Raw genomic sequence first — 22,419 nt, forward strand, 5'->3', positions numbered from 1 at the left:
AATGTGTGGCGCATTATGAAGCGTAAAATACGACAGCGGAGACCCCGGACTGTTGAACGACTGAAGCTCTACATAAAACAAGAATGGGAAAGAATTCCACTTTCAAAGCTTCAACAATTAGTTTCCTCAGTTCCCAATCGTTTATTGAGTGTTGTTAAAAGAAAGGGTGATGTAACACAGTGGTGAACATGCCCTTTCCCAACTACTCTGGCACGTGTTGCAGCCATGAAATTCTAAGTTAATTATTATCCATCCATCCATCCATCTTCTTCCGCTTATCCGAGGTCGGGTCGCGGGGGCAGCAGTTTAAGCAGGGAAGCCCAGACTTCCCTCTCCCCAGCCACTTCGTCCAGCTCCTCCCGGGGGATCCCGAGGCGTTCCCAGGCCAGCCGGGAGAGATAATCTTCCCAGCGTGTCCTGGGTCTTCCCCGTGGCCTCCTACCGGTCGGACGTGCCCGAAACACCTTCCTAGGGAGGCGTTCGGGTGGCATCCTGACCAGATGCCTGAACCACCTCATCTGGCTCCTCTCGATGTGGAGGAGCAGCGGCTTTACTTTGAGCTCCCCCCGAATGACAGAGCTTCTCACCCTATCTCTAAGGGAGAGACCCGCCACTCGGCGGAGGAAACTCATTTCGGCCGCTTGTACCCGTGATCTTGTCCTTTCGGTCATGACCCAAAGCTCATGACCATAGGTGAGGATGGGAACGTAGATCGACCGGTAAATTGAGAGTTTGCCTTCCGGCTCAGCTCCTTCTTCACCACAACGGATCGATACAGCGTCCGCATTACTGAAGACGCCGCACCGATCCGCCTATCGATCTCACGATCCACTCTTCCCCCACTCGTGAACAAGACTCCGAGGTACTTGAACTCCTCCACTTGGGGCAAGATCTCCTCCCCAACCCGGAGATGGCACTCCACCCTTTTCCGGGAGAGAACCATGGACTTGGACTTGGAGGTGCTGATTCCCATCCCAGTCGCTTCACACTCGGCTGCGAACCGATCCAGTGAGAGCTGAAGATCCTGGCCGGAGGAAGCCATCAGGACCACATCATCTGCAAATAGCAGAGACCTAATCCTGCAGCCACCAAACCAGATCCCCTCAACGCCCTGACTGCGCCTAGAAATTCTGTCCATAAAGGTTATGAACAGAATCGGTGACAAAGGGCAGCCTTGGCGGAGTCCAACCCTCACTGGAAACGTGTCCGACTTACTGCCGGCAATGCGGACCAAGCTCTGACACTGATCATACAGGGAGCGAACTGCCACAATAAGACAGTCCGTTACCCCATACTCTCTGAGCACTCTCCACAGGACTTCCCGGGGTACACGGTCGAATGCCTTCTCCAAGTCCACAAAGCACATGTAGACTGGTTGGGCAAACTCCCATGCACCCTCAAGGACCCTGCCGAGAGTATAGAGCTGGTCCACAGTTCCACGACCAGGACGAAAACCACACTGTTCCTCCTGAATCCGAGGTTCGACTATCCGGCGTAGCCTCCTCTCCAGTACACCTGAATAGACCTTACCGGGAAGGCTGAGGAGTGTGATCCCACGATAGTTGGAACACACCCTCCGGTTCCCCTTCTTAAAGAGAGGAACCACCACCCCGGTCTGCCAATCCAGAGGTACCGCCCCCGATGTCCACGCGATGTTGCAGAGTCTTGTCAACCAAGACAGCCCCACAACATCCAGAGCCTTAAGGAACTCCGGGCGGATCTCATCCACCCCCGGGGCCTTGCCACCGAGGAGCTTTTTAACTACCTCGGCAACCTCAGCCCCAGAAATAGGAGAGCCCACCTCAGATTCCACAGGCCCTGCTTCCTCATAGGAAGACGTGCTGGTAGGATTGAGGAGGTCTTCGAAGTATTCCCTCCACCGATCCACAACATCCGCAGTCGAGGTCAGCAGAGCACCATCCCCGCCATACACGGTGTTGATAGTGCACTGCTTCCCCCCTCCTGAGGCGGCGGATGGTGGTCCAGAATTGCTTCGAAGACGTCCGGAAGTCGTTTTCCATGGCTTCCCCGAACTCCTCCCATGTCCGGGTTTTTGCCTCTGCGACCGCTGAAGTCGCAGACCGCTTGGCCTGTCGGTACCTGTCCGCTGCCTCAGGAGTCCTATGAGCCAAAAGAACCCGATAGGACTCCTTCTTCAGCTTGACGGCATCCCTCACCGATGATTAATTATTATTTGCAAAAAAAAAATAAAGTTTATGAGTTTGAACATCAAATATGTTGTCTTTGTAGCATATTCAACTGAATATGGCTTGAAAAGGATTTGCAAATCATTGTATTCCGTTTATATTTACATCTAACACAATTTCCCAACTCATATGGAAACAATTTCCCAACTCATATATGTGTGTTTATATGGGGGGGAGTCAAAGAGTCTGGATCTTCAGTGAACTGGGACACACCAGCTCCGAGCGTCATACTGGACTGACCACACAGCTAGGTGTACCTCAGCTAGGGTGTGTTCATGTACCATGTGTAGTAGCTGGTCTCGCTCCTGGGAGATCCCGTCGGCCACAGCCAGGACAGATTCCAGGTAATTCCTGGTCTTCTCCTCTTTCAGCGCACACTCGTCCTTCTGGTGCTTCAGTGCGCTCAGCTTCTTCTCCGCCTTCCTGGAATTGGGAATGGGTCATTTGTGAGAGTAAAACCAACCAAATGCCAAGCAGGAAGAGAAGAATATGGATGGCGTCACTTTGACAGTATATATTTATCATTATGACGGCGTATTTTGTCAGGAGGCATTTTTATATCGGCTTTAAAGTAGTCAGTGTCAAACTTGTCTTCTTCAAAATTTTGCTCCACTTTTTACCCGATTCGGACCTTTTAACTGCCCACACACACACTACTATTCCAAGATCTTGAAGGCAAAACATGTTTTCCCTTTCCACAAATTCCAGATTTTCCGGAAATACCCATTCAAATGCATGGACGCATTCATAGTTCTACAATGCCAAGAATTATCAAAATTTTGCGCCACTTTTTGACCGATTCGGAACCTTTCGACCCTACACTACTCTTCCAATATCTTGAAGACAAAACATGTTTTCCCTTTCCCCAAATTCCCGGAATTTCCCTCCATTGAAAATGAATGGACAATATACAAACATCTTCATATCCCATACTTGCCAACCTTTAGACTTCCGATTTCGGGAGGTGGGGGCTGGGGGGCGGGGGGCGTGGTTAAGATATATATATATATATACATATATATATATATATATATATATATAAGAAATACTTGACTTTCAGTGAATTCTAGCTATATATATATTTTTTTTTTAATTATATATATATATATATATATATATATATATATATATATATATATATATAAATAAATAAAAGAAATACTTGAATTTCAGTGTTCATTTATTTACACATATACACACACATAACACTCCTCTACTCATTGTTGAGTTAAGGCAGTGTTTCTCAAAGTGTGGGGCGCGCCCCACTGGTGGGGAATAGAGACATGACAGGTGGGGCGCGAGGAACGGGAGGAAATTTCACTTAAAAAAATTTTTTTTTAATTATTATATTCTTAGATTATTTTTTTTTTTACTATGCTTTCATTTTCTATACACACTGTAAATCACTTTGTGATTCTGTCTGTGAAATCCGCTATATAAATAAATGGAAATTACCGGTACTTATTTTTACTGTAGGCTTTATATTTCTCGGTACGAGCGAAAGTTTGACAGATATAGCAACAGTAACACTTTTTCTGATTTATTATTGAACTTGATGCAAGTTATAACACTTTTGTTTTATTTATTATTGAACTTGATGCAAGTTATAACACTTTTTTTGATTTATTATTGAACTTGATGCAAGTTATAACACTTTTTCTGATTTATTATGGAACTTGATGCAAGTTATAACACTTTTGTTTGATTTATTATTGAACTTGATGCAAGTTATAACACTTTTTTTGATTTATTATTGAACTTGATGCAAGTTATTTGATTTATTATTGAACTTGATGCAAGTTATAACACTTTTTTTGATTTATTATTGAACGTGATGCAAGTTATAACACTTTTTGATTTATTATTGAACTTGATGCAAGTAATAACACTTTTTTGATTTATTATTGAACTTGATGCAAGTTATAACACTTTTTTTGATTTATTATTGAACTTGATGCAAGTTATAACACTTTTATTTGATTTATTATTGAACTTGATGCAAGTTATAACACTTTTATTTGATTTATTATTGAACTTGATGCAAGTTATAACACTTTTTTAGATTTATTATTGAACGTGGTGCAAGTTATAACACTTTTTTTGATTTATTATTGAACTTGATGCAAGTTATAACAGTTTTTTTTATTTTTATTATTGAACGTGATGCAAGTTATAACACTGTTTTTGATTTATTATTGAACTTGATGCAAGTTATAACACTTTTGTTTTATTTATTATTGAACTTGATGGAAGTTATTTTATTTATTATTGAACTTGATGCAAGTTATAGCACAGCTGCACAGTTATTTTATTTATTATTGAACTTAATGTTATTTTATGTTATTGAGTTCGAATGTATACACCTTGATGTTCAATAAATTTGAAAATGTTAAAGCTTGGCATTAGCGCTCTGTTGGGGCGATGGGGGCAGGTGGGGCTTGAAAACTCCCCCTTGTCCAAAGTGGGGGATGACAAAAAAAGTTTGAGAACCACTGAGTTAAGGGTTGAATTGTCCATCCTTGTTCTATTCTCTGTCACTATTTCAGAACACACACATTATACAAATATACATTATAAAATCAATAAGAAAACGGGAGCTCTAATTTGGGAGTCTGAATTAGGATCAGAAGTTCCTATATAAACATTGCGTACTCATGTCGCCATTTTGTATTGATTACTGCAGCTGTGCACTGGATTCATTCTCAAATACAAACTACAACTCACAAACACTTTAGAGTTAGGCTCCACCATCAGAATGTGTACTTAAACTTATAAAGATCACATGGATATTATTCAGTGAGTTGATTCACCAAAACTAACCTGTTATACAGGAGGAAAAAGCACACAGGACGTTTCAATTGTTCACAGACTGGTCGCTCTCATCAGAATGACAAGACACTTCCGGTCTGCAGGTGATAGCATTCAATTGGGAAGAAACGCCCTACTGCCCCCTACTGACCAATGTGAATACTGATAAATGTGTAATGACAGCTCTAAAAACGAATTCAAACCACAAAATAAACTAAATAAATCAACACAAAAATGTGACACATTATGGGTGGGTCACATGTGCATGTACAACAGGCTGTCAACTGTTGACAGTCAACACGTCACTAAGGTCCGCCTGAATTTCGGGAGATTTTCGGGAGAAAATTTGTCCCGGGAGGTTTTCGGGAGAGGCGCTGAATTTCGGGAGTCTCCCGGAAAATCCGGGAGGGTTGGCAAGTATGTCATATCCCACATTTCTCAACTGATTTGAACCGTTCCAACATCCACACACTCCACTCACCCTGGACATTCAAGTATTTAACATCCACTCACGTGTATCGGTGGTTCGCCCACATAGGGCATTCACACGCAATTCCGACCGGAATTGCAAATTATAGTTGTTGTTTTGGATTGTTTTATATAGTAAAGTTTTATTCTTCGGTCAATGGTCAACAAAATAAACAAACAGTTGTACATTCATAGATTGAAAATGAAAATGTTGCAGACCGAAAGGGTTTAGGCTGAAGTTGAACACTTATAGCGCCAAACCCTATAAACAATGTCAAGTACAAGATGAACTTCCGAAAATTATGAAATGTCTTTTGTACAACATATTATAAATACACATTATACACAATATGAACACTGTTCAATTATATACACAGTACAGGCATGTGAAATATCCTTATACGTGTGTTAAACCTTTGTACCAATTTATATACTATATAAACAATTATACAGGTAAAAGCCAGTAAATTAGAATATTTTGAAAAACTTGATTTATTTCAGTAATTGCATTCAAAAGGTGTAACTTGTACATTATATTTATTCATTGCACACAGACTGATGCATTCAAATGTTTATTTCATTTAATTTTGATGATTTGAAGTGGCAACAAATGAAAATCCAAAATTCCGTGTGTCACAAAATTAGAATATTACTTAAGGCTAATACAAAAAAGGGATTTTTAGAAATGTTGGCCAACTGAAAAGTATGAAAATGAAAAATATGAGCATGTACAATACTCAATACTTGGTTGGAGCTCCTTTTGCCTCAATTACTGCGTTAATGCGGCGTGGCATGGAGTCCATGAGTTTCTGGCACTGCTCAGGTGTTATGAGAGCCCAGGTTGCTCTGATAGTGGCCTTCAACTCTTCTGCGTTTTTGGGTCTGGCATTCTGCATCTTCCTTTTCACAATACCCCACAGATTTTCTATGGGGCTAAGGTCAGGGGAGTTGGCGGGCCAATTTAGAACAGAAATACCATGGTCCGTAAACCAGGCACGGGTAGATTTTGCGCTGTGTGCAGGCGCCAAGTCCTGTTGGAACTTGAAATCTCCATCTCCATAGAGCAGGTCAGCAGCAGGAAGCATGAAGTGCTCTAAAACTTGCTGGTAGACGGCTGCGTTGACCCTGGATCTCAGGAAACAGAGTGGACCGACACCAGCAGATGACATGGCACCCCAAACCATCACCCAACCATGCACATTTTGCATTTCCTTTGGAAATCGAGGTCCCAGAGTCTGGAGGAAGACAGGAGAGGCACAGGATCCACGTTGCCTGAAGTCTAGTGTAAAGTTTCCACCATCAGTGATGGTTTGGGGTGCCATGTCATCTGCTGGTGTCGGTCCACTCTGTTTCCTGAGATCCAGGGTCAACGCAGCCGTCTACCAGCAAGTTTTAGAGCACTTCATGCTTCCTGCTGCTGACCTGCTCTATGGAGATTTCAAGTTCCAACAGGACTTGGCGCCTGCACACAGCGCAAAATCTACCCGTGCCTGGTTTACGGACCATGGTATTTCTGTTCTAAATTGGCCCGCCAACTCCCCTGACCTTAGCCCCATAGAAAATCTGTGGGGTATTGTGAAAAGGAAGATGCAGAATGCCAGACCCAAAAACGCAGAAGAGTTGAAGGCCACTATCAGAGCAACCTGGGCTCTCATAACACCTGAGCAGTGCCAGAAACTCATCGACTCCATGCCACGCCGCATTAACGCAGTAATTGAGGCAAAAGGAGCTCCAACCAAGTATTGAGTATTGTACATGCTCATATTTTTCATTTTCATACTTTTCAGTTGGCCAACATTTCTAAAAATCCCTTTTTTGTATTAGCCTTAAGTAATATTCTAATTTTGTTACACACGGAATTTTGGATTTTCATTTGTTGCCACTTCAAATCATCAAAATTAAATGAAATAAACATTTGAATGCATCAGTCTGTGTGCAATGAATAAATATAATGTACAAGTTACACCTTTTGAATGCAATTACTGAAATAAATCAAGTTTTTCAAAATATTCTAATTTACTGGCTTTTACCTGTATATTTATACGCGCTTTTTGGTTGAAACTCAAAGCGCTTTAAATAGTGAAAGCCATTATCTACAAATTGAACCAGCGTGGGTAAAGTGTCTTGCCCAAGGACACAACGGCAGTGACTAGGATGGCGGGAGCGGTACTGAAACTGCTCCAAGTTGCTGACACGGCCGCCCCAAAGAACTTGTTATTGCGCTCAAAGTGCAGAAACCTTCACTAAAATATGAACCTTTGTCGAGGCTGGAACCAATTAATTGGTATTTACATTGTTTCTTATGAAGGAATTTGCTTCACTCCTTTCCATTTATGGACCATGTTCAAGAACCAATTCATAAATGGACGTTCCACTAGACGTGCTTGGTCCATGGACTCATGGTACCTGTTGGCTTGTCTGCTCAGCTCCAGCTCCGCCTCCATTCTCTGCACATCAGCCGTCAGCTTGGCGTTGTCCGCCAAAAGACTGCGGTTGTGCACCTGCAGGCCGGACGCTTGGAGGCGCACCTCCTCCAGCTCCTCCACGTTCCTGCTCTGCTCCTGCTCGAGCTGCCTGGGGGCCCAGAGGACACGTGAGGGTAAAATGTCATCGTCCTGACTGAAAACACAAGATCTGCATCTTTCTAATGACACGGGTTGTCAGGTTCAAACACTGATGGCATCTATTAAACAAGACAAGAGGCAAAGAATTAAACAGAGACAGAATTCAATTTGGACTCAATATTGAGGAGAGTCGCCTGTACACTGTACCCTTGTACAATATCTCAGCACGCTCTGGCAAAAGATTGTACTCCTCCTTCTTTATTTGACATTCTCCGACCACACTGCTTCCAGAGGGAAGTGGGTCGTAAACAGCGTTGCCTTTGGTTACCGGACAGTTAAACAGGAGAGGTCGTAAAATAGTTCAAAAAAGACGTTGGTAAACCAGTTCAAAAAGGAGGTTCAAAAAGAGGTCGTCTGGAAATTGGGCAGATCCTGTCTTCTCTCCACTTTGAAGTCCCTGGGTTAGAACACGGGTGCTCACACTTTTTCTGCAGGCGAGCTACTTTTCAATTGATCAAGTCGTGGGGATCTACCTCATTCATATATATCATTTATATTTACTTATTTATAAAATTTAAAAAAATAAAAAGATAATAAAAAAATAAATAAAAATAAAAACTGGAACAGCCAAATAGCTAAAACTAGTATGCATACATCTTAAAAAAGGCTTTTTATAAAAAGAAGGGTTTTTAAGCATTTTTTAAAAGCATCCACAGTCTGTGGTACCCTCAGGTGGTCAGGGAGAGCGTTCCACAGACTGGAAGCGGCGGATCAGAAAGCCCAGTCTCCCATTGTTCGTAGTATGTATACATATATACTGTATGTGTGTATATATATATATGTATACATATACATATATATATATATATATATATATATATATATATTTTTTTTTTTTTTTGGCCCTAGTGTGTGAATGTGAGTGTGAATGTTGTCTGTATATCTGTGTTGGCCCTGCGATGAGGTGGCGACTTGTCCAGGGTGTACACCGCCTTCCGCCCGAATGCAGCTGAGATAGGCTCCAGCGCCCCCCGCGACCCCAAAAGGGACAAGCAGTAGAAAATGGATGGATGGATGAAATATATGTTTTTGTTAACAAGTTAAAGGTGTTTAATGATAATGCAAGCATGTTTAACACATATAGTTAATATTGTTAATACATTAAAGGTGTTTAATGATAATGCAAGCATGTTTAATACATATAGTTAATATTGTTAACAAGTTAAAGGTGTTTAAAGATAATGCAAGCATGTTTAACACATATAGTTAATATTGTTAACAAATTAAAGGTGTTTAAAGATAATGCAAGCATGTTTAACACATATAGTTAATATTGTTAACAAATTAAAGGTGTTTAAAGATAAAACAAGCATGTTTAACACATATAGTTAATATTGTTAATACATTAAAGGTGTTTAATGATAATGCAAGCATGTTTAATACATATAGTTAATATTGTTAACAAATTAAAGGTGTTTAAAGATAATGCAAGCATGTTTAACACATATAGTTAATATTGTTAACAAATTAAAGGTGTTTAAAGATAATGCAAGCATGTTTAACACATATAGTTAATATTGTTAATACATTAAAGGTGTTTAATGATAATGCAAGCATGTTTAATACATATAGTTAATATTGTTAACAACTTAAAGGTGTTTAAAGATAATGCAAGCATGTTTAACACATATAGTTAATATTGTTAACAAATTAAAGGTGGTTAAAAATAATACAAGCATGTTTAACACAAATAGTTAATATTGTTAACAAGTTAAAGGTGTTTAAAGATAAAACAAGCATGTTTAACACATATAGTTAATATTGTTAACAACTTAAAGGTGTTTAAAGATAATACAAGCATGTTTAACACATATAGTTAATATTGTTAATAAGTTAAAGGTGGTTAAAAATAATACAAGCATGTTTAACACATATAGTTAATATTGTTAATAAATTAAAGGTGTTTAATGATAATACAAGTATGTTTAATACATATAGTTAATATTGTTAACAAGTTAAAGGTGGTTAAAGATAATACAAGCATGTTTAACACATATAGTTAATATTGTTAACAAATTAAAGGTGGTTAAAAATAATACAAGCATGTTTAACACAAATAGTTAATATTGTTAACAACTTAAAGGTGGTTAAAGATAAAACAAGCATGTTTAACACATATAGTTAATATTGTTAACAACTTAAAGGTGTTTAAAAATAATACAAGCATGTTTAACACAAATAGTTAATATTGTTAATAAGTTAAAGGTGTTTAAAGATAATACAAGCATGTTTAACACATATAGTTAATATTGTTAATAAGTTAAAGGTGGTTAAAGATAATACAAGCATGTTTAACACATATAGATTCTTTCTTTCATGAAGACAAGAATATAAGTTGGTGTATTACCTGATTCTGATGACTTGCATTGATAGGAATCAGACAGTGGTGCTAAAAACGTCCGCATTTTCGAATGGAGGAGAAAAAAAGTCCTCCTTTCTGTCCAATACCACATGAAAGTGGTTGGTTTTTGGCATCTTATTTGTCCAGCTTCCGTACTCCTTTGTATACACTTTACAAGAAATACATTGTCGGCAAACTCCGTAGCTTGCTAGCTTGTGCACGCCAGCTTTCTGAGACTCTTATTTTGGTAGCGCAGGCAGGATGAAGCAGAGCTTTTATTGTGCAACTGTGCAGTCGGTCTTTGGAGTTTTGACGACAGGGTACGGCGCCAGAGTCTGTTGAAATAAAGTGTTTCTCGCCTTCCAGTCGGTCATTTTAATGAGCTGGCAGCAGCCAGCGTCATCTCAGAAGACCCTCGGGTGCCGTGAATGTCAATCAAGTGACGGAAGTGACGTCATAGTGAAGATTTATGATCGCTCATTTTTAGGACTATTTTTTTAATGCCTGGCTGGTGATCGACTGACACACCCTCCGAGATCGACCGGTAGATCGCGATCGACGTAATGAGCATCCCTGGGTTAGAACAATATCTTTCTGTTGATTACCATACATGAAAGAACACAAGAAAACCCTTCATGTGGCTTTCCCCCTTACACAGTGGAGTTTTACCAGCCTTCTTCTTGGTAGGTTTCAAAGACAGCTTTTGTCTTCTCACCGGGCACTCATATATAACACAAAGTTTTTGTGATAATAAATCCTTGAAAAACACGTTTTTCTACCTCACTATAAAAACTGACCTCAAAAGTCAAACGCTGCACATTCATCATTGAGAACTTTGGAGGTATGGAGGAAAAGACGTTTCATAATGTAGAATGGCATCAAAACTCTGTCAGAGAGAGTTTCAATTCCCACCTCCGGAAGAACTTTGAACATGTCACGAGGGAGGTGCTGGACATTGAGTCCGAGTGGACCATGTTCCGCGCCTCTATTGTCGAGGCGGCTGATTGGAGCTGTGGCCGCAAGGTAGTTGGTGCCTGTCGTGGCGGTAATCCTAGAACCCGTTGGTGGACACCGGCGGTGAGGGATGCCGTCAAGCTGAAGAAGGAGTCCTATCGGGTTCTTTTGGCTCATAGGACTCCTGAGGCAGCGGACAGGTACCGACAGGCCAAGCGGTGTGCGGCTTCAGCGGTTGCGGAGGCAAAAACTCGGACATGGGAGGAGTTCGGGGAAGCCATGGAAAACGACTTCCGGACGGCTTCGAAGCGATTCTGGACCACCATCCGCCGCCTCAGGAAGGGGAAGCAGTGCACTATCAACATTGTGTATGGTGAGGATGGTGTTCTGCTGACCTCGACTGCGGATTTTGTGGATCGGTGGAGGGAATACTTCGAAGACCTCCTCAATCCCACCAACACGTCTTCCTATGAGGAAGCAGTGCCTGGGGAATCTGTGGTGGGCTCTCCTATTTCTGGGGCTGAGGTTGCTGAGGTAGTTAAAAAGCTCCTCGGTGGCAAGGCCCCGGGGGTGGATGAGATCCGCCCGGAGTTCCTTAAGGCTCTGGATGCTGTGGGGCTGTCTTGGTTGACAAGACTCTGCAGCATCGCGTGGACATCGGGGGCGGTACCTCTGGATTGGCAGACCGGGGTGGTGGTTCCTCTCTTTAAGAAGGGGAACCGGAGGGTGTGTTCTAACTATCGTGGGATCACACTCCTCAGCCTTCCCGGTAAGGTCTATTCAGGTGTACTAGAGAGGAGGCTACGCCGGATAGTCGAACCTCGGATTCAGGAGGAACAGTGTGGTTTTCGTCCTGGTCGTGGAACTGTGGACCAGCTCTATACTCTCGGCAGGGTCCTTGAGGGTGCATGGGAGTTTGCCCATCCAGTCTACATGTGTTTTGTGGACTTGGAGAAGGCATTCGACCGTGTCCCTCGGGAAGTCCTGTGGGGAGTGCTCAGAGAGTATGGGGTATGGGACTGTCTGATTGTGGCGGTCCGCTCCCTGTATGATCAGTGTCAGAGCTTGGTCCGCATTGCCGGCAGTAAGTCGGACACGTTTCCAGTGAGGGTTGGACTCCGCCAAGGCTGCCCTTTGTCACCCATTCTGTTCATAACTTTTATGGACAGAATTTCTAGGCGCAGTCAAGGCGTTAAGGGGATCTGGTTTGGTGGCTGCAGGATTAGGTCTCTGCTTTTTGCAGATGATGTGGTCCTGATGGCTTCATCTGGCCAGGATCTTCAGCTGTCGCTGGATCGGTTCGCAGCCGAGTGTGAAGCGACTGGGATGAGAATCAGCACCTCCAAGTCCGAGTCCATGGTTTTCGCCCGGAAAAGGGTGGAATGCCATCTTCGGGTTGGGGAGGAGACCCTGCCCCAAGTGGAGGAGTTCAAGTACCTCGGAGTCTTGTTCACGAGTGAGGGAAGAGTGGATGGTGAGATCGACAGGCGGATTGGTGCGGTGTCTTCAGTAATGCGGACGCTGTATCGATCCGTTGTGGTGAAGAAGGAGCTGAGCCGGAAGGCAAAGCTCTCAATTTACCGGTCGATCTACGTTCCCATCCTCACCTATGGTCATGAGCTTTGGGTTATGACCAAAAGGACAAGATCACGGGTACAAGCGGCCCAAATGAGTTTCCTCCGCCGGGTGGCAGGGCTCTCCCTTAGAGATAGGGTGAGAAGCTCTGTCATCCGGGGGGAGCTCAAAGTAAAGCCGCTGCTCCTCCACATCGAGAGGAGCCAGATAAGGTGGTTCGGGCATCTGGTCAGGATGCCACCCGATCGCCTCCCTCGGGGGGTGTTTAGGGCACATCCGACCGGTAGGAGGCCACGGGGAAGACCCAGGACACGTTGGGAAGACTATGTCCCCCGGCTAGCCTGGGAACGCCTCGGGATCCCCCGGGAGGAGCTGGACGAAGTGGCTGGGGAGAGGGAAGTCTGGGCTTCCCTGCTTAGGCTGCTGCCCCCGCGACCCGAACTCGGATAAGCGGAAGAAGATGGATGGATGGATGGATGGCATCAAAACTCATTTAGATCTGCACCAAATTGTAGATGCATGACATTCCATGTAAAACAAGCTGGAAATCGTACCGCCTGAGTCTCCCAGCAATGTTGCAGTGTTCCTCCCAGGCGACGGCGTCCTTGAGGAGGCCTCGCAGACGGAGCACCTCCTTCTTCTGGCTCTGCTCCTCCCTCCTGCTCCCGTCCAGCTCCTCCTGCAAACGCTGGTTCTCCGCCTCCATCAGCATCAGCTGCTTGGACACTTTGGACACTGCGGCCCAAGGGGAAAGAAAATAACGAGAAGATGATTCAGTTTGATCGTTTATATAGAGCACATTTAAAAACAAGCCTGGTCGGAGGAATAAAATACTGCAATAGCCATTTGTACCTCAAGAGGAGTTCAAAAACATAAAATATTAAAATGTAATAAACAAAGGAATGCACTGATTCATATATTGGGGAAACAAAACAAGCACGGTATAGACGGGCAGACTCTTCAGGTCTACCTGCACCTCAGGGAGATCAACACTGTACAACCACCCCTGAACAGAGGAGGTGGTCTGCGACACCACCTGTCTCCCACATACAACACTGTCCTTTCAACCATTCCTATAAGACTCTGCAATTTAGCCTCCAAAAAAATAAGAGTTAGAAACATTCTGCTCACAGAAGGTGACCAGAATGCCATCTGTGCCATTTGTTTACAACTGAATGGAATGCTTATTCACTATTCTGGCCTGGTAGTAGTCGATCCACAGAGATTGTTCTGCCACACGATACTTTAATGCTGACAAGCGGAAATTACACTTCAACGACTGTCGTAGGCTTTGACAGTAGGATTGTCTTGTTTGCTACCATAGGGCGAAACCGTCCTTGCCCAGGCACACCCTCCTGGTGTTGGACTATAAATATTTGCGGTTTTGGCACCAGCCGCTAGACTAGATGTGACCAATCCAAGTCTAAGACTAGATGTGATCAATATAAGGGTAAGACTAGATGTGACCAATCTAAGTCTAAGACTAGATGTGACCTATCTAAGTGTAAGACTAGATGTGATCAATATAAGGGTAAGACTAGATGTGACCTATCTAAGTGTAAGACTAGATGTGACCAATATAAGTGTAAGACTAGATGTGACCGATCTAAGTCTAAGACTAGATGTGACAAATCTAAATCTAAGACTAGATGTGATCGATCTAAGTCTAAGACTAGATGTTACTAATCTAAGTCTCAGACTAGATGTGACCGATCTAAGTCTAGATCTAAGACTAAGACTATATGTGACTAATCTAAGTCTAAGACTAGATGTGACCGATCTAAGAGTAAGACTAGATGTGATCAATCTAAGTCTAAGAGTAGATGTGACTGATCTAAGTCAAAGAATAGATGTGACCACTCTAAGTCTAAGACTAGATCCAAGACTAAGACTAGATGTGACCAATCTAAGTCTAAGACTAGATGTGACCAATCTAAGTGTAAGACTAGATGTGACCAAACTAAGTGTAAGACTAGATGTGACCGATCTAAGTCTAAGACTAGATGTGACCGATCTAAGTCTAAGACTAGATGTAATCGATCTAAGTCTAAGACTAGATGTAATCGATTTAATCTAAGACTAAATGTAACCGATCTAAATGTAAGACTAGATGTGACCGATCTAAGTCTAAGACTAGATGTGACTGATCTAAGTCTAAGACTAGATGTGACCGATCTAAGTCTAAGACGAGATGTGATCGATCTAAGTGTAAGACTAGATGTGACCAATCTAAGTCTAAGACTAGATGTGACAAATCTAAGCCTAAGACTAGATGTAACCAATCTAAGTCTAAGACTAGATGAGACCAATCTAAGTCTAAGACTAGATGTAACCAATCTAAGTCTAAGACTAGATGTGACAAATCTAAGTCTAAGACTAGATGTGACAAATCAAAGTCTACGACTGGATGTGACAAATCTAAGTCTAAGACTCGATGTGACAAATCTAAGTCTACGACTAGATGTGACCGATCTAAGTCTAAGACTAGATGTGACCGATCTTAGTCTAAGACTAGATGTGACCGATTTAAGTCTAAGACTAGATGTGACAGATCTAAATCCAAGACTAGATGTGATCGATCTAAGTCTAAGACTAGATGTGACCAATCTAAGTGTAAGACTAGATGTAATCGATCTAAGTCTAAGACTAGATGTAACCGATCTAAATCTAAGACTAGATGTGACCGATCTAAATCTAAGACTAGATGTGACCGATCTAAGTCCAAGACTAGATGTGACCGATCTAAGTCTAAGACTAGATGTGACCGATGTAAGTCTAAGACTAGATGTGACTGATCTAAGTCTAAGACCAGATGTGACAAATCTAAGTCTAAGACTAGATGTGACCAATCTAAGTCTAAGACTAGATGTGACCGATCCAAGTCTAAGACTAGATGTGACCAATATAAGTGTAAGACTAGATGTGACCGATCTAAGTCTAAGACTAGATGTGACAAATCTAAATCTAAGACTAGATGTGATCGATCTAAGTCTAAGACTAGATGTTACTAATCTAAGTCTCAGACTAGATGTGACCGATCTAAGTCTAGATCTAAGACTAAGACTATATGTGACTAATCTAAGTCTAAGACTAGATGTGACCGAACTAAGTGTAAGACTAGATGTGATCAATCTAAGTCTAAGAGTAGATGTGACTGATCTAAGTCAAAGAATAGATGTGACCACTCTAAGTCTAAGACTAGATCCAAGACTAAGACTAGATGTGACCAATCTAAGTCTAAGACTAGATGTGACCGATCTAAGTCTAAGACTAGATGTGACCAATCTAAGTCTAAGACTAGATGTGACCGATCTAAGTGTAAGACTATATGTAATCGATCTAAGTCTAAGACTAGATGTAACCGATCTAAATGTAAGACTAGATGTGACCGATCTAAGTCTAAGACTAGATGTGACCGATCTAAGTGTAAGACTAGATGTGACCAATATAAGTGTAAGACTAGATGTGACCGATCTAAGTCTAAGACTAGATGTGACAGATCTAAATCTAAGACTAGATGTGATCGATCTAAGTCTAAGACTAGATGTGACCGATCTAAGTGTAAGACTAGATGTAATCGATCTAAGTCTAAGACTAGATGTAACCGATCTAAATCTAAGACTAGATGTGACCGATCTAAGTCTAAGACTGGATGTGACCGATCTAAGTCTAAGACTAGATGTGACCGATCTAAGTGTAAGACTAGATGTGACCAATATAAGTGTAAGACTAGATGTGACCGATCTAAGTCTGAGACTAGATGTGACAGATCTAAATCTAAGACTAGATGTGATCGATCTAAGTCTAAGACTAGATGTGACCGATCTAAGTGTAAGACTAGATGTAATCGATCTAAGTCTAAGACTAGATGTAACCGATCTAAATCTAAGACTAGATGTGACCGATCTAAGTCTAAGACTAGATGTTACTAATCTAAGTCTCAGACTAAATGTGACCGATTTAAGTCTAAGACTAGATGTGACTAATCTAAGTCTAAGACCAGATCTAAGTCTAAGACTAGATGTGACCAGTCTAAGACTAGATGTGACCAGTCTAAGTCTAGATCTGAGACTAAGACTATATGTGACCAATCTAAGTCTAAGACTAGATGTGACCGATCTAAGTGTAAGACTAGATGTGATCAATCTAAGTCTAAGACTAGATGTGACTGATCTAAGTCAAAGAATAGATGTGACCACTCTAAGTCTAAGACTATATGTGACCAATCTAAGTCTAAGACTAGATGTGACCAATCTAAGTGTAAAACTAGATGTGACCAATATAAGTGTAAGACTAGATGTGACCGATCTAAGTCTAAGACTAGATGTGACAAATCTAAATCTAAGACTAGATGCGACCGATCTAAGTCTAAGACTAGATGTGACCGATCTAAGTGTAAGACTAGATGTAATCGATCTAAGTCTAAGACTAGATGTAACCAATCTAAATCTAAGACTAGATGTAACCGATCTAAATCTAAGACTAGATGTGACCGATCTAAGTCTAAGACTAGATGTGACCGATCTAAGTCTATGACTAGATGTGACCAATCTAAGTCTAAGACTAGATGTGACCAATCTAAGTCTAAGACTAGATGTGACCAATCTGAGTCTAAGACTAGATGTGACCAATCTAAGTCTAGATGTGACCAATCTAAGTCTAAGATTAGATGTGACCAATCTAAGTCTAAGACTAGTTGTGACCAATCTAAGTCTAAGACTAGATGTAACCAATCTAAGTCTAAGACTAGATGTGACCAACCTAAGTCTACGACTAGATGTGACCAATCTAAGTCTAAGACTAGATGTGACCAACCTAAGTCTAAGACTAGATGTGACCAGTCTAAGTCTAAGACTAGATGTGACCAGTCTAAGTCTAAGTCTAGATGTGACCAATCTGAGTCTAAGACTAGATGTGACCAATCTAAGTCTAAGACCAGGTGTGACAAATCTAAGTCTACGACTAGATGTGACCAGTCTAAGTCTAAGTCTAGATGTGACCAGTCTAAGTCTAAGTCTAGATGTGACCAATCTGAGTCTAAGACTAGATGTGACCAATCTAAGACTAGATGTGACCAACCTAAGTTTACGACTAGATGTGACCAGTCTAAGTCTAAGTCTAGATGTGACCAGTCTAAGTCTAAGTCTAGATGTGACCAGTCTAAGTCTAAGACTAGATGTGACCAATCTAAGTCTAAGACCAGATGTGACCAATCTAAGTCTAAGACTTGATGTGAAAAAAATAAACATTTGTTGTTTCAAAACCAAAGATCCACTTCCAGTAAATTAAGAATGAAGCAGGGTGTCTCAGAAGCAGCCAATGAGGTGTCAACAAACATGATTTGTACACACAAATGTTTGAACCAACATAATTGTCAGGGACATTTGATGTAAAAAATAATGTAGTTGGCAAAAACTTCCTTCTGTGAGAAAAACACAAATGAAGCTCCGTAGGCTGTGGGTGGGATGAGGGGCCGGCGTACCTTCAGCCAGGTGTTTGCTGTGGTGGTCCTTGGTCTTAACATGCAGCGCCTCCAGCTGTTGGCTCAGGAAGTGATTCTCCTGCAAGACCAGCAGGGCCTGCTGCTGCACTTGAAGGCTGCGGACAGAGACCATGTCCACTTATGCTCTGCGGCCATCTTTTCTAAGATAACTAATAATCACATTTTTTTAACCCTTATTTGATTGATTTTTATTTACTTTTTGAATCACCTTGAATGTCATTTGTCGCATGTTTTGTACTGAAACAAATTCACGGGGAAACATTTGTTGAATAATTGTTTATTAAAGGAACTTAAAGCATACTTGCCAACCCTCCCGGATTTTCCGGGAGACTCCCGAAATTCAGCGCCTCTCCCCGAAAACCTCCCGGGACAAATTTTCTCCCGAAAAACTCCCGAAATTCAGGCGGACCTGAGTGACGTGTTGACGACACACAACAACAGTGTCTACCGTAAAGCAGTTCGTCTGCCGTAAACAGCAATGTTGTGACACTTTTAAACAGGACAATACTGCCATCTACTGTACATGCATATGTGACCCACCCATAATGTGTCACATTTTTGTATTGATTTATTTATTTTATTTTGTGGTTTGAATTCGTTTTTGGAGCTGTCATTACACATTTATCAGTATTCACATTGGTCAGTAGGGGGCAGTAGGGCGTTTCTTCCCAATTGAATGCTATCACCTGCAGACCGGAAGTGTCTTGTCATTCTGATGAGCGCGACCAGTCTGTGAACAATTGAAACGTCCTGTGTGCTTTTTCCTCCTGTATAACAGGTTAGTTTTGGTGAATCAACTCACTGAATAATATCCATGTGATCTTTATAAGTTTAAGTACACATTCTGATGGTGGAGCCTAACTCTAAAGTGTTTGTGAGTTGTAGTTTGTAAATTAACACTGAAATTCAAGTATTTATTTTATTTATATATATATATATATATATACTTATATATATATATATATATATATATATATATATATTAGAGATGCGCGGTTTGCGGGCACAACCGCGGAGTCCGCGGATTATCCGCGGATCGGGCGGATGAAATTAAAAAAAATTAGATTTTATCCACGGGTCGGGTCGGGTCGGGCGGTTGAAATAAAAAAAAATTAGATTTTAAATAGATTCAGGCGGGTGGCAGTTAAACCAATTGGTAAATATATATACATAGTTAAATGTTGTTACCCACATACGAAAAACGAGCAGGCACCTGCAGCATATGCCACAACAGAAGAAAAAAAAAAAAAGAGATGGACACTTTTACGGAGCGGAGAAGGGACGCCTCGCTGGGGTCCGGGACCGAGGCCCCTTCCCTTGAGAGGGCCCTACCGGGAGCCGTAGCTGAGGTGATCCGCGAGAAGGGCCCGACGCACGTCCAGGGTCACTACCGCGCCCACCGCACCGACACCCCGCCTCGTCCGCCTTCGCCGCGGCCGGCGTCACGCGCAGCAGGTAAGCAGCTTACCTGCCCGCCACCCCCGTGGCCGGGAACTCGTAACAGGGGTCACTCCGCGCGCTCCGCCCGCGCAGCTTACCTGCCCGCCACCCCTGTTGCCGGGGGCGCGTAACAGGGGTCACTCCGCGCGCAGTGCGCTCACGAAAGGGGTGGGGCTCACCCTGGTTGATATAGACAGCAGGACGGTGGCCATGGAAGTCGGAACCCGCTAAGGAGTGTGTAACAACCCACCTGCCGAATCAACTAGCCCTGAAAATGGATGGCGCTGGAGCGTCGGGCCCATACCCGGCCGTCGCCGGCAGCGAGACGCGCTTGGAGGTGCGCTCAGCGCGGCTCCCATATGATTGCGCACTGGTGTGCGTCTGGGTCGTGACAGCGTGGCACGCGAATGTCTGTGCTGCATTGGATCAGTCTCCTTTCTTTAACAGGCAAAAGCTTTATAACCTCACTAATGCCTTGCATCGTCTATATTAGATATATAACAACGGGCGGGTGCGGTTCTGATCAAATGTTACATCGGGTGGATGGTGGATGGTTGACGACTTTCTGATGCGGTTGCGGATGAAATAATTGCCTGTCCGCGCATCTCTAGTATATATATATATATATATATATATATATATATATATATATATATATATATATATATATATATGTCTTAATAAGGTTATCCAAAAAATAGTGCTCGATACCGTAGTAGAGCGCAATATATGTATGTGTGGGAAAAAAATCACAAGACTACTTCATCTCTACAGGCCTGTTTCATGAGGGGTTTCCTCAATCATCAGGAGATTTAAATCTCCTGATGATTGAGGGAACCCCTCATGAAACAGGCCTACGCTTGAAAGAGAAACTGTTTATTATTTACCGTCCAGACCTGTCATCCCTCAACAAGCGCAGCGAAATTGTAACAGCATGCCGCCATAGACGGAAACACCTCCTAGGTAACACATGAGCCAATCACCACGCCCCTACGCCAGCCTGTACCCACCCACTCTGTGCCCTATATAAACCATGGTATGCGAATGCTCCCATTAAAATCTCCTGATGATTGAGGGTACCCCCCCTCATGAAACAGGCCTGTAGAGATGAAATAGTCTTGTGATTTTTTTTCCCACACATACATATATTGCGCTCTACTACGGTATCGAGCACTATTTTTTGGATAACCTTATTAAGACATATATATATATATGTATATATATATATATATATATATATAAATATAGCTAGAATTCACTGAAAGTCAAGTATTTCTTATATATATATATATATGTTAACCACGCCCCCGACCACGCCCCCCGCCCCACCCACGACCACGCCTCCGCCCCCCACCCCCCCACCTCCCGAAATCGGAGGTCTCAAGGTTGGCAAGTATGACTTAAAGATAATTCAAACCTTCATGAACCTGACCAGAGATGAATGCAGTACAACTCACTAACACTAATTACAGCTAGAAATATTGATTGATATTAATAATAATATCTGTGTGTATCAAACTAGATGTTAAACAACAATAAATATCATATTCCATAACAGTGAAGTAAAGTGACTTTTCTCTAGTGACTCAAAGCACTTTACATCGTGAACCCCAATATCTAAGTTACATTTTTTTTAAAGCACTCTACTGCCTTACCGGTCGTCTGGGCTCATCCCTCCGGTCTTGGCAAGTTCCCCGTGAAGTCTCTTGTTTTCTTTGGCCACTTCTTCCAGGCGCGCTCTCAAACGCTTCACCTCGTCCTGTGAGTACAAAGACATGTGACCATTGTTGCGTTTTGGACCAGTTGTTCCTCCCAGGGAATTCAAGTCACAATTCGCTCCCAAGCTCTTTACGACACTTAAAGCTGAGTTGAAAAAAAACACCAGAGACAGAATAGGTATTTTGTTGTATATTTTCAAAGCTTTTCCAATATACATTTTGAGACCAGTCTAACCCTAGAACATTCTATTGCGCCTCCCAAAATGGTCTGTCTTCCCGATCCCACCACCCTCTCTCTCTCGTCCCATCTCTATAGACAAAACAAATGCTAGTCAAAACACATTCCAAAGAACTCAAGGTTAACACACACAGTATATTTGCTGACAGAGCATCAAGAGAAGAAATGGAAAACACGAGCTGTTTTCAAATATGACTAAGAAATGAAAGAAGTACAACTTAAATTCGGATATATGTACCGTATTTTCCGCACTATTAGCCGCACCTAAAAACCACAAATTTACTCAAAAGCTGACAGTGCGGCTTATAACCCGGTGCGCTTTATATATGGATTAATATTAAGATTCATTTTCATAAAGTTTCGGTCTCGCAACTACGGTAAACAGCCGCCATCTTTTTTCCCCGTAGAAGAGGAAGTGCTTCTTCTTCTACGCAAGCAACCGCCAAGGTAAGCACCCGCCCCCATAGAACAGGAAGCGCTTCTTCTTCTACTGTAAGCAACCACCCGCCCGCGTAGAAGAAGAAGAAGCGCGCGGATATTACG

General features: G+C 42.2%; 1 protein-coding gene across 1 annotated transcript in view; it reads right to left on the minus strand.

Moving 5' to 3' along the window:
- Positions 1 to 22,419, minus strand: part of LOC133608239 (centrosomal protein of 89 kDa-like) — a 150,462-nt gene that overhangs the window by 97,225 nt on the left and 30,818 nt on the right. Inside the window, exons 10-14 of the mRNA XM_061963443.2 lie at positions 21,576 to 21,679; positions 18,460 to 18,575; positions 13,532 to 13,712; positions 7,890 to 8,057; positions 2,489 to 2,630 (exon numbers count right to left, since the gene is read on the minus strand). Coding sequence (XP_061819427.1) covers positions 2,489 to 2,630; positions 7,890 to 8,057; positions 13,532 to 13,712; positions 18,460 to 18,575; positions 21,576 to 21,679 — 711 coding nt within the window. The remainder of the gene's footprint in view (positions 1 to 2,488; positions 2,631 to 7,889; positions 8,058 to 13,531; positions 13,713 to 18,459; positions 18,576 to 21,575; positions 21,680 to 22,419) is intronic.

Source organism: Nerophis lumbriciformis, linkage group LG06 (genome assembly GCF_033978685.3).
Source record: "Nerophis lumbriciformis linkage group LG06, RoL_Nlum_v2.1, whole genome shotgun sequence".
NCBI classification, from domain to species: Eukaryota; Metazoa; Chordata; class Actinopteri; order Syngnathiformes; family Syngnathidae; genus Nerophis; species Nerophis lumbriciformis.